At 47.1% G+C, this 19,218-nt stretch overlaps 1 protein-coding gene across 2 annotated transcripts in view; it reads right to left on the bottom strand.

The window, feature by feature from the left end:
• Positions 1–19,218, bottom strand: part of AS3MT (arsenite methyltransferase) — a 263,586-nt gene that overhangs the window by 206,815 nt on the left and 37,553 nt on the right. For both annotated transcript variants that reach the window (XM_078643672.1, XM_078643673.1), the window contains exons 3-4: positions 8,751–8,878; positions 1,807–1,957 (exon numbers count right to left, since the gene is read on the bottom strand). In XM_078643672.1, the coding sequence (XP_078499798.1) occupies positions 1,807–1,957; positions 8,751–8,878 (279 nt within the window). The remainder of the gene's footprint in view (positions 1–1,806; positions 1,958–8,750; positions 8,879–19,218) is intronic.

Genomic DNA, 19,218 nt, shown 5'->3' with positions numbered 1-19,218 from the left:
CCTCTGTTCTATTCTGGGGTGTTTTTTTAACTTGTCTCTAGTTCATTGCGAATCTTACCGTTACTAATCCAAATTTTGTTAGCTTTGGCTCATTTGCAATGCAAGCTTTATCTCCATAAGTTGCTGTAACAAGCTGCAAGTCCGCTACGGAAGCCCATTCATTTGCTAATTATTTTCCACATAAGGTTGAAGACCATAAAGTGGAGTATTCAGGATTTTGAGTAGTTTCTTGTTTGAAGATGTTACTCTTTCCAGCGCACCCCACTCCTGTACTAAAGTTACCCAAGTCGGCCCTGGCACTGGTGCGTCCCAGCCTGGCACACCACCGGAGGATGATCTCCGCACCTCCTTCTAGACCCCAGCTCACTAGTGTTTGAAGTCTGTCACTCACTCCTCACCTCCCTGGCACTCACCCTTCACCCCTCAGGTCCGGCAGTCACTCCTCGCACCTGGCACTCACCATTCTCCCTCTCTGGCACTCAGCATTGACTCTGCATGACACTGTCACCTCCCTGACACTCACCCATGTCCCTCGTGGCATTCACTACTCGCCCCCTTGGCACTCACCCTTCACCTCCATGGCACGAGCCCTTCACCCCCCTGGCCTGGCAGCTATCCTCACCCCTTGCACTCACCCTTCCCCTCCCTGGCACTCACCCTTGACCCTCCTGACTCTTACGTCTCACCTCCAAGGCATTCAACCTTCATCTCCCTGGCACTCACCCTTCATCCCCCTGACCTGGCACTCAACCTTCACCTCCGTGGCACTAGCCCTTCACCCTCCCTGGCCTGACAGCTACCCCTCACCCCTGGCACTCATACTTCCCCCTTCTCGGCACTCACCCTTCCCCTGCCTGGCACTCACCCTTGACCCTCCTGACTCTTACGTCTCATCTCCCTGGCACTCACTCGTCACCTCTCAAGCACTCACCCTTCACCCCCTTGGCCTGACAGTCACACTTGTCCCTACTGGCATTGACTCCTCACCTCCCTGCCACTCACCTTTGACTCTCCTGGCACTTGCCCGGTTTCCCCCAAGAACAAAAAATAACCAGCATTGGCATAGCCAATAGGTCTCGCCTTTGGGACCTTATAAGTGTTTAGCCACGCAACAGTTGATGTTGTTGCACCAAGGATATCGTGCTGCATAACTAAATGCTTAGACGGTCCCAAAAGCGAGACCTATTGGTTATGCCAATGCTTGTTATATTTTTTCAATAATGTACTCTAATTGGATGGAATGTTCTAACAGCATTACAGCCCGTCTGCATCAAGCTATTACGAGCAGCATTACAAAAAAGCTGAAATGTACAAGAGCCATAATTTAACTGGGCAACATTCAGTCTAGCTGTAAGCCCAGACATTTACATTTCAACACTGAACACCAATTTGCATATGCACTTGCATGGAACCTTTTTGTTGCATATACAATTAACTGGAAGACAGAGCTAGCTTTCTTAAGATCAACCTTTCACAGGACTACGTAGACGAGACAAATATGAAAAAAAGATGGTGCATCATACGAAGGATTATGCAAGAACATCAAGGTAAATTAAAATAAATCAGTAAAAGTGAAGGAAAACACTCACATTTAAAAAAGGAAATACTAATGTTTTTTTCCCAAGCCTAGGAAACTCCAATTAACCACTCCTCACAATTGCTCTAACAAGAACACACTAACAAGACACTAGTTTGGAAAGCTGCCATTTGGTATTGTTAAATGCCTAATTGTTAAAATTTGACAAATTAAAGGCTACTAGTGAAACCTATCAATGTTGAATCATAATCCTGACGTTCAAAAATTACCTGCTCATCTGTCATGTCAATTCCAGTCACATGCCCCTTTTCTCCAACCAGTTTACTGAGCATGTAGCAATCTCTGCCACTTCCACAGCCTAGGTCCAAGATCCTGCAGTTTTCAAGGCACTCTGGAACTACCAAACCACATCCGTAGTATCTGTTAAAAGATAACATATTTTAGCGCAGCAGTAAAAAAGATAGCAATAAGTGCAGAGTAAACAATAACACAGCATATGGAGAGCCATACAGTTAACTTAAGTCAACTTTCTCAAATACACATAGTTATGTCTTTCACAATCACACACACTATCACATGGTTCAAAGACTGCTTAACTTATATGTTTCTTTGAAATTATGTTAACATAGTATTGATCTTAAGCGAATATATATTTACATTTCTCATAAAATGGCTGACAATTACGTGTTGTGCTAGCTATTACAGTTAAAGTATACAACAACTGATGGATGGAATGCTTGAATTAATGTCAGCCACGGGTAATCACTCGGGTCCTCATCCCAGTCCATCGTAATTTGACACACTTCAGTTTGGACTCAGCTATACGCAAATCAGTCTTGTCCCTGCTGCAATGGAACAGTCCAGCCCGAACAGCCAAGCCAGGTCCTCCCTGAACCAGGACACAAGCAACCCAGGACCGGTTTTGTCCTTATTATGGGCTCAACAGCTGTGCATAGCTTTGTTCCAGTGAGACAGTGTGTAAGAGACCCACGTCTGGACATACCCTTCCTACTTAAGGTGACATATTAAAGTATACAAAAAGTGATGGATGGAATGCTTGAATTAATCTCAGGCACTGGCAATTACTCTGGCCAACATCCCAGTCAATTGTTATTTTGTACACCATGCCACCTTAGTTTCGACCCAGCTATATGCAAGCCAGTCTTGACCCTGCTCCAGTTTTGCAGTTTAGGCTGGACTGTTCCAATTGGAGCAGGGTCAAGACTGATTCACATATAGCTAGGTCCAAACTGAAGTGACCAGGTGTGCAAAATAATGATGGATTTGGATGCAGTAATTATTAGTGGCTGAGAATAATTTAAGCATTCCATCCATCACTTTTTTGTAAACTAATGCGTCGTCCTAATTGGGACAGGCATTCCCAGATGCGGGTACCATACACACTGTGCCACTGGAACCAAGATGTACCCGGATGATGCGCCCATCACTTGAATCAAACCCCTGCAGATTACTTCTCACGAGTACCATTACATCGGTGCAGCTCAACATCAAAAAACAGCTGAAGAGTACGTCAACTTCATTGTAAAGTCCAGCACGCCAGCACCTTATCCACTGAACGGATTGTCGTCGCCACTAAAGCTAATAAAGATATGCTTGCCCATAAATATATAATTTCAGCGCAGTCATGGAGACAAAGTATTCGGCCTCTGAGAAACGATGTTGAATTTTAAACGTTCTAAAATGTGCACTATGAACTGTCTGTCACTAAAGATGCTCAAAGATCATTATACCCAAGAGCCTAAGACAGCAAGTCATTGAACTTGCTCACGAAGGACATTGTGGCATTGTTGGCAACAAAAGAGCCCTGAGGGATCAAGTGTGGTTCCCACGCCTGGACCAGAGAGTTGAGAGGGACCTAAAGGAGTGCCACTTATGTAATTGCCTTTACTCTGAAGTGACAAGTGATCCACTAACAATGTCTGATTTTCCTGCACATGCGTGGGAAAGGGTGGCCCTTGATTTCTTTAGGCTCCTAGTGAATGGACATCTTATGGTAGTCACTGACAAGTATTCCTGGTTTCATCTTGTGGAGGAAATGTCATTAACAACCCATGCCAAGGTCATTGAGTGGCTGAATGACATTTTTGCAGCACAGCTCATACCAGACATTTTAAAAACGGTCTGTGGTCTACAGTTATATAGTATGGAGTTTCTAACTAGACTAAGTGTCAAGCATCAAAAAGGTATACCCTTGTAGCCCCATGCTAATGGTGTTGTGAAACGATTTATGGACACCCTAAAGAGAGTGACCCAACATGCGTCGATGGTAGGAACTGAGCGGAGTGAGGCCTTATGTCAAGCCCTTCGTGCCTATCATTCGACTTCTCACTCCACCACAAGTGAGAGTCCAGCCACCTTGCTGTTAGAGAGAGTTATAAAAAATCTAACTACCACAGTGGACCACTGAACGAACTTGGAATGCTGATGAGGTTTGTGCCGTTGACACTGCTAATAAATGCCAAATGAAGACATATGTTAAGCAGTGTCGGTGAACTAAGGAGATCGTCTTTGACAAAGTTGACTGGGTTCTTGTCAAATAAAAAAGGAAGTGGAAAACGGATCCTCCTTTAGCTGCTGAGCCTCTGAGAGTTGCGACACACAAGGGACACATGATAACAGTGCAACGTCCCAGAAAATCCTTCATAAGGGACTTGTAACATTTCGGACTGTAATCACAGATGAGTCTGCCCCACCTGAAGGCCTAAGCCAAACATCAGCTCCTGTACCCTCGGTGTCCACTCCGGTTGAAGCTTAACTACCTCATATCATGCGATATGGCCAAACAGTGTTAACTGGATAGAAATAAGGCAACCCCCTAAAAAGCAAACGACTGTGAGGTCAGGGAAAGGGGGAAATAAGAACACCAAGAATCCCTCTTGACCTATATTTCTTTTCTAGCGGCTAAAATTAGCTCTTAATTTTGGGGAAGAAGGCAACAATGCACTACTACACAGGAAGTTACTATGGAAAGTAATTCACATTTTTTTTTGTCTTGCTTTTCCATTTTACAACTGTATGTATTCATTTTAAATTATATAACAGTATCTTTTGCAATTGTACTGGTTATTTTTTACATTATTTACATTTCTACCACCATCAAAATTTCATCTTGATACTTGTTCTAGAGAAAATCGGCATGTTCAGCAATATAATGTTAACTGTTTTCACTGTATAACCTAATTGAAAGAATATACATTTAAAACCCCCCAGACAGATTCAATCATACCTCTACACACAAAACTACCGCATCACTTGCACTCCTTACTTTCACACTTCATACCCCACCTCAAAACTACATACATAGATGATATCCTAGGGGTGAGACACTCAACCCTCTAATGCTGTGTTGTGAGCTAGGGTGTCTCAAACAGACTGGTCAACGCGCGTTTCGATGGGCTTTAATTTCTTCTTACACCATCTTCTTCAGGACCTGTTACTTTCTGAATATGTAACGGGTTGGATACAGGGGGAGTACACAAAAGCTTATACTCAGTGGTAATATCTCTGTATACGTTTACAAAGGTATCGATCTTGTAAGATTCCAATTTCACTGCTGCTAGTTTCGTAGTAACCTCTTATTTTAGTTCTTCACCAGCAGCCTAATCTTCTTCAAAGCATACGCTTTGAAGAAGATTAGGCTGCTGTTGAAGAACTAAAATAAGTTACGCTGAAGCAAAGTGGAAACACATAAAGAACGCCTGGAAAGTTTTCCGTAGCAAGTGAAAGGAAAAACAAGCCTGAGAAAAGACATAAAAAGAACACTACTTTGGAAGCAGATAGGAGTCTGTGAATACCAGCCTAATAACCCAGAAGGATCGATTGTTTGCTACTATCCCACTGGATTTTAAAGTGGAATTAAGAGGTTACTACGAAACTAGCAGCAGTGAAATTGGAATCTTACAAGATCGATACCTTTGTAAACTTATACAGAGATATTACCACAGAGTATAAGCTTTTGTGTACTCCCCCTGTATCCAACCCGATACTGAGATGTAGGGCATCTCAAAATACCAATCGGTAAATTTACCGAATCGGTAAATTTACCGATTCGGTAAAATTACCGAATCTGTATTTTGAGATGTAGGTGGCACTGTAAACAGTGCCACAGGGCTTTAAGGATTCGTTATTTACCACCAACTATTAGTTGGTGGCAAATAACGAATACCTGTGTATATGCAAATCTGTGCATGTACACCTGTGCCATGTAACAGACATACATGCCCTTAGGGCATGTATGTGTGCCACATGGCACACAAGCACTAATCAGGGGTGCAACAGGGTGTCAAAGTGATACCCTGCCACCCTTGCATTTTTCTGTATTTACCGAATCGGTAATTACCGATTCGGTATTTGCCATTCATTCCTATGTGTCTAGAGGCCCATAGGAATGAATGGCAATTACCGAATCGGTAAATACCGGTTCGGTAATTACCGAATCTTACCGATTCGGTAAAAAATACCGAATTATTACCTACATCTAATTTACCGATTCTAAAATACCGAATCTGTAAAATTCGGTATTTTAGAATCGGTAAAAAAGATTTACCTACATCTAGCCCATAGTGTCTTAAGACAATGAGCGCTGGGACCCCATGGTTGTGGGTGGACTGAATGAAAGAATTGCATAACCATTTGGTAGGTGTTAAGGTATGGTTATAAGATAATGAGAAGTTCAGTTGAATGTTGTATGCTGTAAAAAAAAAAGAGATGTTAGTTATGAGCTCTGTGTGTGGTATGTTCATCTGCATGACCTCGGACTAATGAGGAGGCTACAACTTCCTGTTGTATGTCTGTTTTCATTAGCTATAAGTATGCAGCGTAAATATATTGCAGAAATGTTTCATTCTTAGGTTTGAAAAATTTGCGAAATATACAGCATATCTTTTCATTTCTGGTCGTCGATCTTTTCCATTAAATGTTCTCCTTATTAAACCAGTTTATGAAAATGGCAAAGATTGATGCAAATAACATTCCCTAAGAAGCTACACCATTTGTATTTGATTAACTAATAGTCTTCCTATGTAGATCTGCCAATGAAGTTAGTTCAAATGGCTCCAACTTATTCCATTTTGTTTCTCCAAATATTAAAGCCCAAGTGAGTTATGAAGAAAAAAAAATCTTTTTGTAAATACAATGAAAATGTCTTTATTTCTGAATTCAACTGGGAATATGTCTCATTACATCGCATAGCAATACCACGCATGCCATTACAACGTGAGTATTACTACGCGATGTCAATTAAAACGACATACCATTACAACGCAAAATTTTACCACAACTATGCTATTACCACGCATGCCATTACAATGTAAAGGCATGCGTGGTAAAGGTATACTCATGGTAAACGTTTGCAAGGTACGTGACTCCACCCTACCCTAAACCCTAACGTAGTACCACTGCATGACCCTCCCCTGACCCCCAGTCCTCTCCCTACAATAACTCTACACTACCCTACCCCCAACACTACCCTACATCCTAAAATACTACACAAACAACACTACCCAAAACCACTACCCTGCACACCCCAGACAGTACCCTAAAACCTAAAACACTACCCTACACTACACAAACAAAACACTAACCTAAACCACTACCCCAGAACGACCCTACCCCCAGTGCGGTCCCTAAACTCAAACACTACCCTGCATGACCCCCCGACACTACCCTAAATCCTAAAACACTACCCTACACAAACACCACAACACTACCCTAAACCCTAAAACACTACCCTAGCACGACCCTCCCCACCCCCAGTGCGGTCCCTAAACTCAAACACTACCCTGCACGACCCCCGACACTACCCTAAACCCTAAAACACTAACCTACACTACACAAACACCACAACACTACTTTGACACTACCCTTAACTCTTAAAAAGTAACCCCTACGCCAAGCGCAATCCCCCTTATCTCGCTCTCCTCGTGGTTCCTCTCTCCTGGTTCCAGCGTCGTCTGAGGGGCGGTGCACGTCGTTGTGAGGAAACGGAACAGCCTCAGTTTCTCACAACAATGGGGATAGTCATTACATCGCATGCGTTGTAAAAGCGCATGTGATGTAATGGTATGTGTAGTAATGGTTATGCGTTGTTACATCGCATGCGATGTAACACATGCGATGTAATGACTTGCGGGGTAACAGCCTCATTGTAATGGCTGATTACCAGCTTGAACATCTATCCTTTGCTCCTTGCCACTATTTCTGCTTCCATGGTGAATTTGTAAATGGAGAATACAACATATAAATTGAGGAAAAAAAATGGATCTTGAAAAACGTGTGGCAAAATCTTTTTTAGGTCCATCCAAAGGGACAGGCCAAAGTCTGCAAGTCGTGTGGTACAAAAGGGGGTGGGGATGGACGGAGCATCTGAACCAATCAAACACTCACACCCAGTCAACAGATCTGGGTTTGATCCATAACCGTTCTTTAGCCCACTCTGCCACCCCAGTTCAGACATGGCCATATGCAAATCAGTCTGACCCTGTGCCTCATGGGAACAGTCCATCACCACCCCCTTTTGTACCGCTTTGTTCGCCATAAGTTGGCAGGGTATGCTCAGACGTGAGTCCCTTGCTCACTTTGCCACTGGATTCAAGCAAGCCGGGCTGAAGACGGCTGTAATGCCAGAAACCGGTCCTCGGAAGCTTGTTTCCGGTCCAGGGAAGGCATGGCTTGGCAGTTCGGGCTGGACTGTTCCCTTGAGGCACAGGGTCAGACTGATTTGCATATGGCCATGTCTGAACTGGGGTGGCAGAGTGGGCTAAAGAACGGTGATGGATTAAACCCAGATCTGTTGACTGGGTGTGAGTGTTTGATTGGTTCAGATGCTCCGTCCATCACCACCCCCTTTTGTACCGCAAATTCTGCAAGTCATCCTCTAGCACAAAAGTGACATACTATGGTGATTACCTGACTTTTCAACGGCCTTACCATTTTGATCTAATTTCATGCAACAAAGGAACTAATATAAATCTTGCTGAAATTAAAGAAACTGACAGCCCACAGTCAAATACTGGAAGGAATGGAGTTAGGAAAAATAATGACGAACTGCTCAATTGATCAATGAATAAACAGAAAAATATTAAAATAGCATTGCAGCAGGCACAAAACACGTGCTTTCATACGGGTGCATTGAAATATTTACAGGTACTATTATACAAATATTTTATTGTTTCCCCCTCCCCCCGTCGCTTACCTGGATACGACATCCTCATGGACATCTCCCAGTGCATCCCTTATATACTTTGGTAGTGATTTTGAAGGGGTGACACAAGCATTCGTTTTCAAATCCTCAGATTTTTTGAGACGTTTTCCATAATAATCCTGAAAAAATACAGGTACTTGATTGAGCGACAATAAACCACAAAATGCTACATACTGTGCACATATGCATTATTTGTCAGTTGCCATAGTATCTAATGCGGGTATTTAATTTCCCATGCGAGTTGAAGGTGGTTGGCATTACTATTCATTTCTGGGGCCTGGGACGTATTTTTCAACATCAGATTTCAAAACAGATCAAATGAGAGTCAGAAAAGGGAAAAAGAATAAAAGAAAGACAGGAAAACAGTCACAATAGGAGAAAGTAGGGATGAAAAAGAACCTCCAACAGTACGATAAAGAGACATAAAGTGCAGGGTGAAAGAAAGAGGCATGAGGTGGAATCAAGACTAGGCAACATTGACAATCTGAAGCACAAGGCTCCTAAGAAAAACGTTAAGTTCCTGAACTTATTTTATTATTGTTTATTTTTTTATATAGCACTAAACTAATCTGATGCAGTGTGTTTAGCCAATACCTTCAAAATATCGTTTGACTGATGGCTGCTATAATATCTACTCCCGGCCAGAGGAAAGTGTTATTGTTCATCATTCTTTATAATAAGTGAATAGATATTTATGATTAGCAATTTGTACACCTTTTGTATTTACCAAATAAAAAATAGTTATCAAAGAGTGGTTTGAACATTCTTTTAGGTAGGTGCCATCGGGCAGTGACCTCTCCCCCACCTGCCGCGGCCGAGCGAATCCTTGGCTTGAGGAGGCCAGTTGGTCAGCTGCGAGCTCCGGGAGCCAGGGTGAGGCCCAGAGCTATGTTGATTGCAGAGCCCCTCGCGACCTAGGAAAGCGGGGCTGAACCATAATAAAGGCCTCCCACCGTGATTACTTCTCTGAGGACAAGCAAGCCGGTATGGGGAGGAGGTGGAGATCCCTTCCCCGGGTATAAATTGCCGCCCACACCCAGGACTATGCCCACTCATTAGTCTGGGTTAACCCTCCCCAGGGCACAACTGGGGGGAGCTTCTTCTGGAAAGATTCTTTGAAAACGGCAAGCGAATTAGAGTTTCACAGGCCAGAGCAAAAGCTTGGAAGACACGGGACGTTAAGACGGACATCGGTGAGGGCATGGAAAGCTCCTACAGTCCGGTGGCCCTGAGGGGAAAGTGAATTGTCTGTGGCAGAGTGAATGGTTCTGTGGCTTCCCCGGATAGTGGTGCGTCCTCAGGGCCTGAAGAGGGATCGAGGGCTGGTCATCTACCAGGGGCCTGTAGATTCGCGGACTGAGTAGGCACACACTACTGAAGATATATAGCACACCTGATCGTTACAAGGTGACCGCCTTAGCTAATATAGGACAAGGAGGACAGAACCCAGTCCAGGCTGAATTTTGAAAAAAAGATTGGAGAGGACAGACGCACCCTGCCTGAGGATATGAATGCCACAGTGACCCCAGCTGAGGTATCACCAGTAGAGGCTATGCTGCAGGCCATGCAGCATAGCCTGCAGTCAATTAATGGGAAAATTGACACTTTAAGTATCCGAATGGACCACTTCAGTGGAAAGCTGGAGAAGCACACAGCACACCTAACTGAAGTAGAAATACACATATCTTCAACGGAGAATGAGGTGCACACTGTGACTACCAAATGTCTCAATATTGAAAAGGTACTGGCCAACATACAAGCAAAAAATGAAGACTTAGAAGCACACTCCTGATGTAACAATGTATGCATCCTAGGGGTCCCAGAGTAAAAAACACGGGGAGGGTGGAAACCTATGTTGAAACATTGCTGACAGAAGTCTTTGGAGCGGATTCCTTCTCATCCCTGCTAGTTGTGGAGCAGGCATACAGATCTCTTATGTCCAGGCCGCTTATGCCCCTGCCCCTCCCCCTCCTCACCCTATCAAGGTAAAACTGTTAAACTACACTGAATGGGATGCAGTTCTGGGAATGGCCAGAGATAAACACACCATCACATATAAGGAAATCTCCATAACCTTTTCCCGGACTTTATGGCCAGAGTTCAGGCGACGTGAAAGGAGTTCCTCCCAATAAAGAAAAAGCTTCAGCAGGCAAAGATCCCTCATGCCATGCTGTAACCGGCGCTCCAAGATCTTCATTGTGACCAAGGCAGCAATGGACTATGTAAAAGAGGTAACAGCACAGCAGCGGGACCATGTGGAAGAAGATGAGGCACCCACTACATAATGACAACAACACCAATACTATAATACCAGTGGCCAGCTGGTCCTAGGGGATAGATGCAGTCTTGATGCCCTATTTATGGGGGATGACGCTTGAGGGAGAGCGAGGCAGCTGGGGAGGGCCTGGTAAAGGGCCCCTTCCCCTCTGTTCCCTGCCAAGCGGACTTCAATGGATGCCCCAACTTATATACTGTGGAATTTGGCGGGGAGCAACCCCTCTGTAATCTAAATGCCCTACATGTCTGAATCGGATTACTGTCATTGATAAGCATAAGTTTTCTTGGCCACATCCCTTCCACCAGGCGATTATTAGCTGCCTGCAATGGTAAATCGCCAAATGTTGACTCAACTACTGTTGGCCCAAGGTGCGCAGGGCTTGATACGGACATGGAATGTTAATAATATGGGATGTCTTTGGCATGGTTGGGATACTGAAGTGGGAGGGTATTTGTTAGTTGAGGGGTTAAGTACTGAGCTCACAGTGGTCATTATGATGTTATCAGGAGCATGCACATGACACTTTTGGGAGACACACTGCACAACATGGATTAATACTGCCAAAATAACCGGGAATATGTCGCCAAACCAGATATTGCTCTTTACATGGAATGTAAGGGGTTTAAACAATCCTCACAAGATTCGTCAAGTATTGGCATACTTAGATCGGCATGCTTTACAGACAGCGCTCTTACAAAGAACACACCTCACTTAACATACAGAAGCTGTGGTGGGTGCGAGATGAGCATCAATAACAATGGCCTCCTCTTATTCCTTGTACTCTAGAGGAGTACTCCTGTTGATAAAGAAAGTGACTCCATTTGTGCTTACGTACTCGGAAATGGACACACAGGGCAGGAGTATCATTGTACAGGGCAGATTGTGTGATACCATGCTAACCATAATGAATACCTATGGTCCTAATACAGACGACCTTGAGTTTTTCACGCACAAATGGTCGAAACTACATTCTTTACCCCCCTCGGCCATTATATGAGGTGGGGACCTAAATATCTGCCTAGATCCGCTCTGGATAGGTCAGGGAATTCTGACCGACCTGGGAAACAGGGAGCACGCATAGTTTGAGACAGTATGAACAACAGGCGGGCTCTGGAGAGGGCGAAATCCTAGTGGGGGAGAAGGAACCTTATCATTGACACACGACACGCGGACCAGGTTGGATAACCGGTTAGCTACTCCTGCGATAAATGCACAGATGGAGGACGTGTGCCATATGCCCAGGACGCTCTCCAAACATGCTCCAGTAAGGTTAACATTGACTGTCCCTGCTCGTAAGCAGAGGAGCTTTGGCTGGAGTATTCCTGAGGCGCCATTATCGGACCAGGTCTTCAGGGTGGAAATACACACGGCTAAAACAGAATCTTTTTAATTCACTACTGTCGGGGGCAGCTATATTGTGGGAGGCATTTAAGGTTATTAGACGAGAAGTCTGTATTGGGAAACAGGGAGGACTACTGAGAGACATTCACCAGTAACTGCAGGGGCTGGAATGGGACATTCAGGGCTTGGAGAGACACTGTGAGGCGACAACCACACAAGAGAATCTAGAAGACATTAGGGGCAAAATGTCAGTCTACCAGGAAATGGCCGACTGGGAGATCAAATATTTGAACTGGCGCCGGGAGGCAAAAGCCTACGGTAAAGGAGGTTGACCTGGCCGCAACCTCCCCAATAAACCTAGAACCCCCTGGGCACCCACACATATAGTACAGATAAGGGACACCCAAAGGAGACCATACTATGACACACCCTCCATTATATAAACTTTCCAGGCATTCATTCTACACTGATCTGTATGCGCCACGCACAACAGCTATGGTGCCAGAAGTCGCTAAGTTTCTGGAAGTTATAGCACTTGCATGGCTATCCCTGGGTCGGCTGGGATATTTGTCACAACCTATTACGCCAGAGGAGATCCAAGAGGCAATTCGCTTGTTGCCTAATGTCAAGGCTCTAGGTAGGGACGGACTGACCGAAGAGTTTTACAAAGAGTTTAATGATCTCCTAGTGCCACACCGGCATAAAATGTGCTCTGAAGAGTACAATAAGGTTCTGCTACACTCTTTATTGAGAGAAGCCCTGCTTATTACATTGCTTAAGCCGGATAAGTCCCCAGAGCAATGTGGCTCCTAAAGGCTACTTTCCTTAATCAACACCAATGCTAACATACTAGCTAATATTCTGGGCACTAGGTTAAAGCTAATATTACATACAATAATATTACCAGACCAATCTGGGTTTACACCCACCAGATCCACAACACATATCTTGCGCACCATATTTGATCTTTTCCACCAACTGGACCCCTCTAAGTCCATAGTGGCAGTGCTGCTTGACGCAGCCAAATCTTTTGATACTATAGAGTGGGCATTCCTCTTCAGGGTATGCAGCGAATGGACATCCTCCAAACATTTATAAAATGGATAACATTGTTATGCAGTGATCCAAGTGTGCGGATCAAAATAAATGGCACAGTTGCATCCCCATTACGAATTGACAGAGGCACACGGCAGGGATGCCTATTGTTTTCCATTATTGTTTATCTTAACGCTTGAGCCAACCACTCCACTCTCTGCCACTCCACTATATGTTATTCCATTGCATGCAACTCCACTCTACGCTGCTCCACTTCACACTACTCCACTGTATGCCATACCACTGTACACTATTGGATATACGCCACTCCACTATATACCACTCCAGTCTACACCACTTAATTGCATGCAACCCCATGCTATATCAGTGTACACTACTCTACTGTACGCCATTCCCCTGAATGCCACTCCAGTCAACGCTACTCCACGGTACACCATTCAAGTTAAAGCCACTCCAGTCAACTCCACTCCGCTGTACATAACTCCACTCTATGCCACTGTGCTCTACTGTACGTAACTCCACTCTACACTATTCCAATCCATGCCAATCCACTGTATGCCACTCCAGTCAAATCCACCCCACTCTCCACCACTGTACCCTACTCCATTCTATGCTAATCCACTCGTTATTCCAGTGTACACCACTCCACTCAACTCCGCTGTATTCCGCTCAAAAACACTCAACGATAGTCTATACCCCTCCACTTTACCACACTATACTCCACTCTATAGCACTCCACTCTACAACAATGTACTCATTAGTGCAAGTGTACAGCATCCTACTTTACTCTATACCACTGTACAACAATCTACTCCACTCTATGCAACTTCCTCTATTCCGCTCCACCCCACTTTACTACACTGTACTCTATGAAACACTACCCCATTCCACTACTGCCCTCTACGTCACTCCAATGTATGGCACTCTATCCCACTCAACTCTAGAACAGGCTATGCCACTCCAAAGTACAACACTGTAATCCACTCTGTGGCACTCCACTCTACGAAACTTTACAAGACGCTAGCCTAGTCCACTGTACGACACCCTTCCACTCTACAACAATTTACTCTACTGTAGCTACGCCAGTCCTTTCTACTGCACTCTACAACACGCTACTTCACTCTACGCTATGCCACTCCACTCGATTGCCCAACACTTTAACCCACTCTATGGAACTGAACAACTCTCCACTTTATCACACTCTACTCCACTTTTTGCAACTCCACTCTACAAGACTCCCAGCCACTATACCACACTGTACTCCTCTCCATGCACCTACACTACACTGTACAACCCTCTAGTCCACTGCACAACACGCTACTCCACTCTACAACACTTTCCAATACTCTAGGACACACCACTCCACTGTACTATACAAAACGCCACTCCAATTTATGACAGTTTGCCTGACTACACTATGCCTGTCCACTGTAGTGCACTCCACACCGGTAAACAACACAACATGCCATTGCTGTGTATGGCACTACACTATATGACACTACACTATACAACACTCTCCTCCACTCTACTGTACTTACTATACAACACTCCACTTCATGACACTCAATCAATCAATCAATCAATCAATCAATCAAAGCATTTATAAAGCGCACTACTCACCCGGGGGGGTCTCAAGGCGCTAGGGGAGGGGGGGTCCGCTACTGCTCGAACAGCCAGGTCTTGAGCTGCTTCCTGAAGGCAAGGTGGTCCTGGGTCAGGCGGAGGTGGGTCGGGAGGGAGTTCCAATTCTTGGCGGCCAGGTAGGAGAAGGACCTTCCTCCTGTGGTGGCTCTTCGGATGCGGGGGACGGCGGCGAGGGCGTGGCCGGTCGATCGAAGCTGGCGTGTGGGAGCGTGGAAGTTGAGGCGGCTGTTGAGGTATCCTGGGCCTTGGTTGTGTAGGGCTTTGTGTGCGTGGGTGAGGAGATGGAAGGTGATTCTCTTGTTGACCGGGAGCCAGTGCAGATCTCTCAGGTGTCCGGAGATGTGGTTGCGACGGGGGATGTCCAGGATGAGTCGTGCTGAGGCGTTCTGAATCTGCTGGAGTCTCTTCTGGAGTTTGGCGGTGGTTCCGGCGTAGAGCGAGTTGCCGTAGTCCAGTCAGCTGGTGACGAGGGCCTGGGTGACCGTCTTCCTGGTCTCGGTGGGGATCCACCGGAAGATCTTACGTAGCATGCGCAGGATGTTGAAGCATGACGAGGAGAGGGGGTTGGCTTGTCTGGTCATGGAGAGGGAGGAGTCCAGGATGAATCCCAGGTTGCGTGCGTGGTCTGTTGGTATGGGTGCGCTGCCCAGGGCGGGGGGCCACCAGGAGTTGTCCCAGGCGGAGGGTGAAGATCCCAGGATGAGGACTTCCGTCTTGTCCGAGTTCAGTTTCAGGCGGCTGTTCATCATCCACTTGGCTACGTCTGTCATCCCTTCGTGTAGGTTGGCTCTGGCGGTGGCGGGGTCGTTGGTGAGGGAGAGGATCAGCTGGGTGTGGTCGGCATAGGAGATGATGTTGAGGTTGTGTTGGCGTGCGATGGCTGCGAGGGGGCTCATGTAGACGTTGAAGAGGGTTGGGCTGAGCGAGGAGCCTTGAGGAACGCCGCAGATGACTTTGGTGGCTTCTGATCTGAACGGGGGGAGGCGGACTCTCTGTGTCCTTCCGGCGAGGAACGAGACGATCCATTCCAGTGCCTTCTCCTGGATTCCGACGTTGCTGAGGCGCTGCACTAGGGTACGGTGGCAGACAGTGTCGAAGGCCGCGGAGAGGTCTAGTTGGATGAGGGCCGATGTTTCTCCGTTGTCGAGCAGGGCTCGGATGTCGTCGGTGGCTGCGATCAGGGCGGTCTCGGTGCTGTGGTTGGCCCGGAATCCAGACTGCGAGAGGTCGAGGGATCCGTTGGTCTCGAGGAAGGCGGCCAGCTGCTTGTTGACGGTCTTCTCGATGACTTTTGCAGGGAATGGGAGCAGCGAGATGGGGCGGTAGTTCTTGAGGTCGGTGGGGTCGGCTGATGGCTTCTTAAGTAGAGCGCTGAGTTCGGCGTGCTTCCAGCTCTCCGGGAAGGTAGCGGTGTCGAAGGAGGTGTTGATGATGTCCCGCAGGTGGGGCGCGATGCCAGCGTCGGCCTTGTTGAAGACGTGGTGAGGGCAGGGGTCGGTCGGAGATCCGGAGTGGATGGAGTTCATCGTGCGGATGGTGTCTTCGGTGCTGATCGGGGTCCAGGTGCTGAGGGTGGTGGTGGGGGGCGGTGGTTCAGTCGTGGCGTGCGTCGGTTGAGTGCTGAAGCTGTTGTGTATGTCCGCGATTTTGTTGTGGAAGTTGGAGGCGAGGGAGTTGCAGAGGTCTTGCGAAGGGGTGATGTCGCTGTTTCCGGCGTTTGGGTTGGAGAGCTCTTTGACGATGTTGAAAAGTTCCTTGCTGTTGTGTGCATTGTTGTCCAGTCGTTCCTTGAATGCAGTTTTCTTGGTGGCGTGGATCAGTTGGTGGTGTTTTCGGGTGGTGAGCTTGAGGGCAGTCATGTTGTTTGGTGTTGGGACTCTGCACCAGGCTTTCTCGAGTGCTCGGCAGTTCTTCTTGGAGCTCTTGAGTTCGTCGGTGAACCATGGGGCTTTCTTGCTGGTGGGTCTGCTAGGCGGGGTCTTCAGAGGGGCGAGGTCGTCTGCGCAATTGCTGATCCATTTTGCGAGGTTGGTGGCCGCCTGGCTTGGGTTCGTTGCACTGGTGGGAGGGTTCATGCTCAGGGAAGTCGCGAGCTGGTCGGCTGTAATCTTGTTCCAGTTTCTGCGTGCAACCTGTTGCTGGTGGTGGTGGGTCGTGGTCCTTCTGAAGCTGAAGTGGATGCAGCTGTGGTCCGTCCAGTGGAGTCCGGTGGCGTGGCAGAAGGTGATGTCCTTGCTGGATGAGAACACGGGGTCGAGTGTGTGTCCGGCGAGGTGGGTGGGTGTGGTCACCAGTTGCTTGAGACCGAGGTTGGCGAGGTTGTCCAGCAGGGTGGTGGTGTTGCGGTCGTTGTTGTTCTCCAGGTGGAAGTTGAGGTCCCCGAGGAGGATGTAGTCAGCGGAGAGGAGGGCGTGCGGGCTGATGAAGTCGGCGATGTCTTCGCTGAATTGTGTGCGTGGTCCCGGGGGTCTGTAGATGAGGGTGCCTCTGAGGGTGGTCTTGGGGTTGACGTGGATCTGGAAGTGCAGGTGTTCGGCGGGTGCGAGGGTGTCGTCGGTGTTGGTCGTGATGCGGATGGTGTTCCTGTGGATGATGGCGATGGCGATGCCTCCTCCTGTCTGGTTGACGCGGTCCCTCCGGATGATCTTGTAGCCGTCCGGGATGGCGATGGCGATGTCGGGCGATGAGGAGCCGTTCATCCAGGTTTCCGTGAGGAAGGCGACGTCTGGGGTTGTGGTGTCGAGCAGGTTCCAGAGCTCGACGGCGTGTCTGTGGATGGAGCGGGCGTTGAGCAGGATGCACTTGAGGTGGTTGCTGCTGGTGTTCGGCTTGGTCGGTGCTGGTGTAGTGCTGGTCCGGATGCAGGCGAACTTGCAGGAGTGGCAGCAGAAGGGTCCGTGGGTGCGTCTCGGGGTGGCTTCGATAGCAGCCCGGGATTCGACCGGCGTTGAGTGCGTAGAGTTCGGTGGCGTCGTAGGTCCGGCGGGTGGGCTGGTGTCTGCGGGAGACAGGTGTCCTGGCACTGGGTGCGGTCCAGGCGCGGACGGGCGTAGACGGGCTTACCTTTGGCACGCCTTCGGCGCACAATCGGCTCGCCCGCTGCGCGTGCACGCTGCACGTTTGCCACTCTGCCATATGTGGAGAGGGGGGGGGGCGGAGCGAGGGAGGAGCAGCTGGGAGGCGGGAGCGGGGCGGCGAATGGGAAGGGCTGCAGAGGGAAGGGGCGGGGCCGCAGGGGGCAGCGGCGGGGAGCGGGGAGGTGGCGGGAAGCGCGGCAGGGGCCGGGGGCGACAAGAGGGGGACAAAATCACAGGGGTACAAAATTTAAACAACACGGGGAGCAGGAAATAAACAAGGAGCAGAGAACACACCGGGGGAAAAAAACAATCGGAATCGCAAATACAAACGCGGCGCAGGCGGGGCAAGAGCAGCGACAGCGGTGTTACAGGATCACAGCTGCGGGCAGCGGCGGCACTGGCGGGAACGAGGGGCAGCCTGGGCTCACTCACGAGGAGTGTGCGCGGTGCGTGCGGGTGACCGGCCCAGAGGGACAGAGGTCACTCCACTCAACAACACTGGACTCTACGATCCGAAGCCCATAAAAAAATTAAATCACTGAAAAAAAGGTTAAATCTTTGTTTTAGTTAGGAAAACTTTATTTATTCTTTTTATACAATTCAAACTTAAACTACACAAACATTAGGAATTCTAAAGTTATAGGCAATCCTTAAATTTATAATTTACGCACCACCTTTAAATTAATAACTCGATTCTTCCTTTACAAACCAAACGTAAATTACGCAAAATTTAAAAATTCTAAAGTTCATGATCATACTTTATTCGGCTGAAAGCCACAAAAGCAGAAAACATAATAAATAATAAAATAAAACATATACAGACATCAATACAGTAGAATACTACAACCATAAAATTATAGCATAGCAGAAGTCCCATATCGCTTCCTTATAATCAGTGCAAATTTGGTCAAAGCATAACAAATGTCAGGAGAAGTTAATTTCTGTAAATATAATAAAGCAGTGTGATGCTGTCTAATATTGGCCACATGCAGACAAGGTACCACAAAAGGTATGCGTAGAACACTATAAATTGTACAAATTCGCATAAAGTGACTCGTGTTTT

Source organism: Lissotriton helveticus, chromosome 5_1 (genome assembly GCF_964261635.1).
Source record: "Lissotriton helveticus chromosome 5_1, aLisHel1.1, whole genome shotgun sequence".
In the NCBI taxonomy this organism is placed as follows: domain Eukaryota; kingdom Metazoa; phylum Chordata; class Amphibia; order Caudata; family Salamandridae; genus Lissotriton; species Lissotriton helveticus.
Note: the sequence above shows the minus strand (reverse complement) of the source record. Positions and strands in the feature narration are given on the sequence as shown.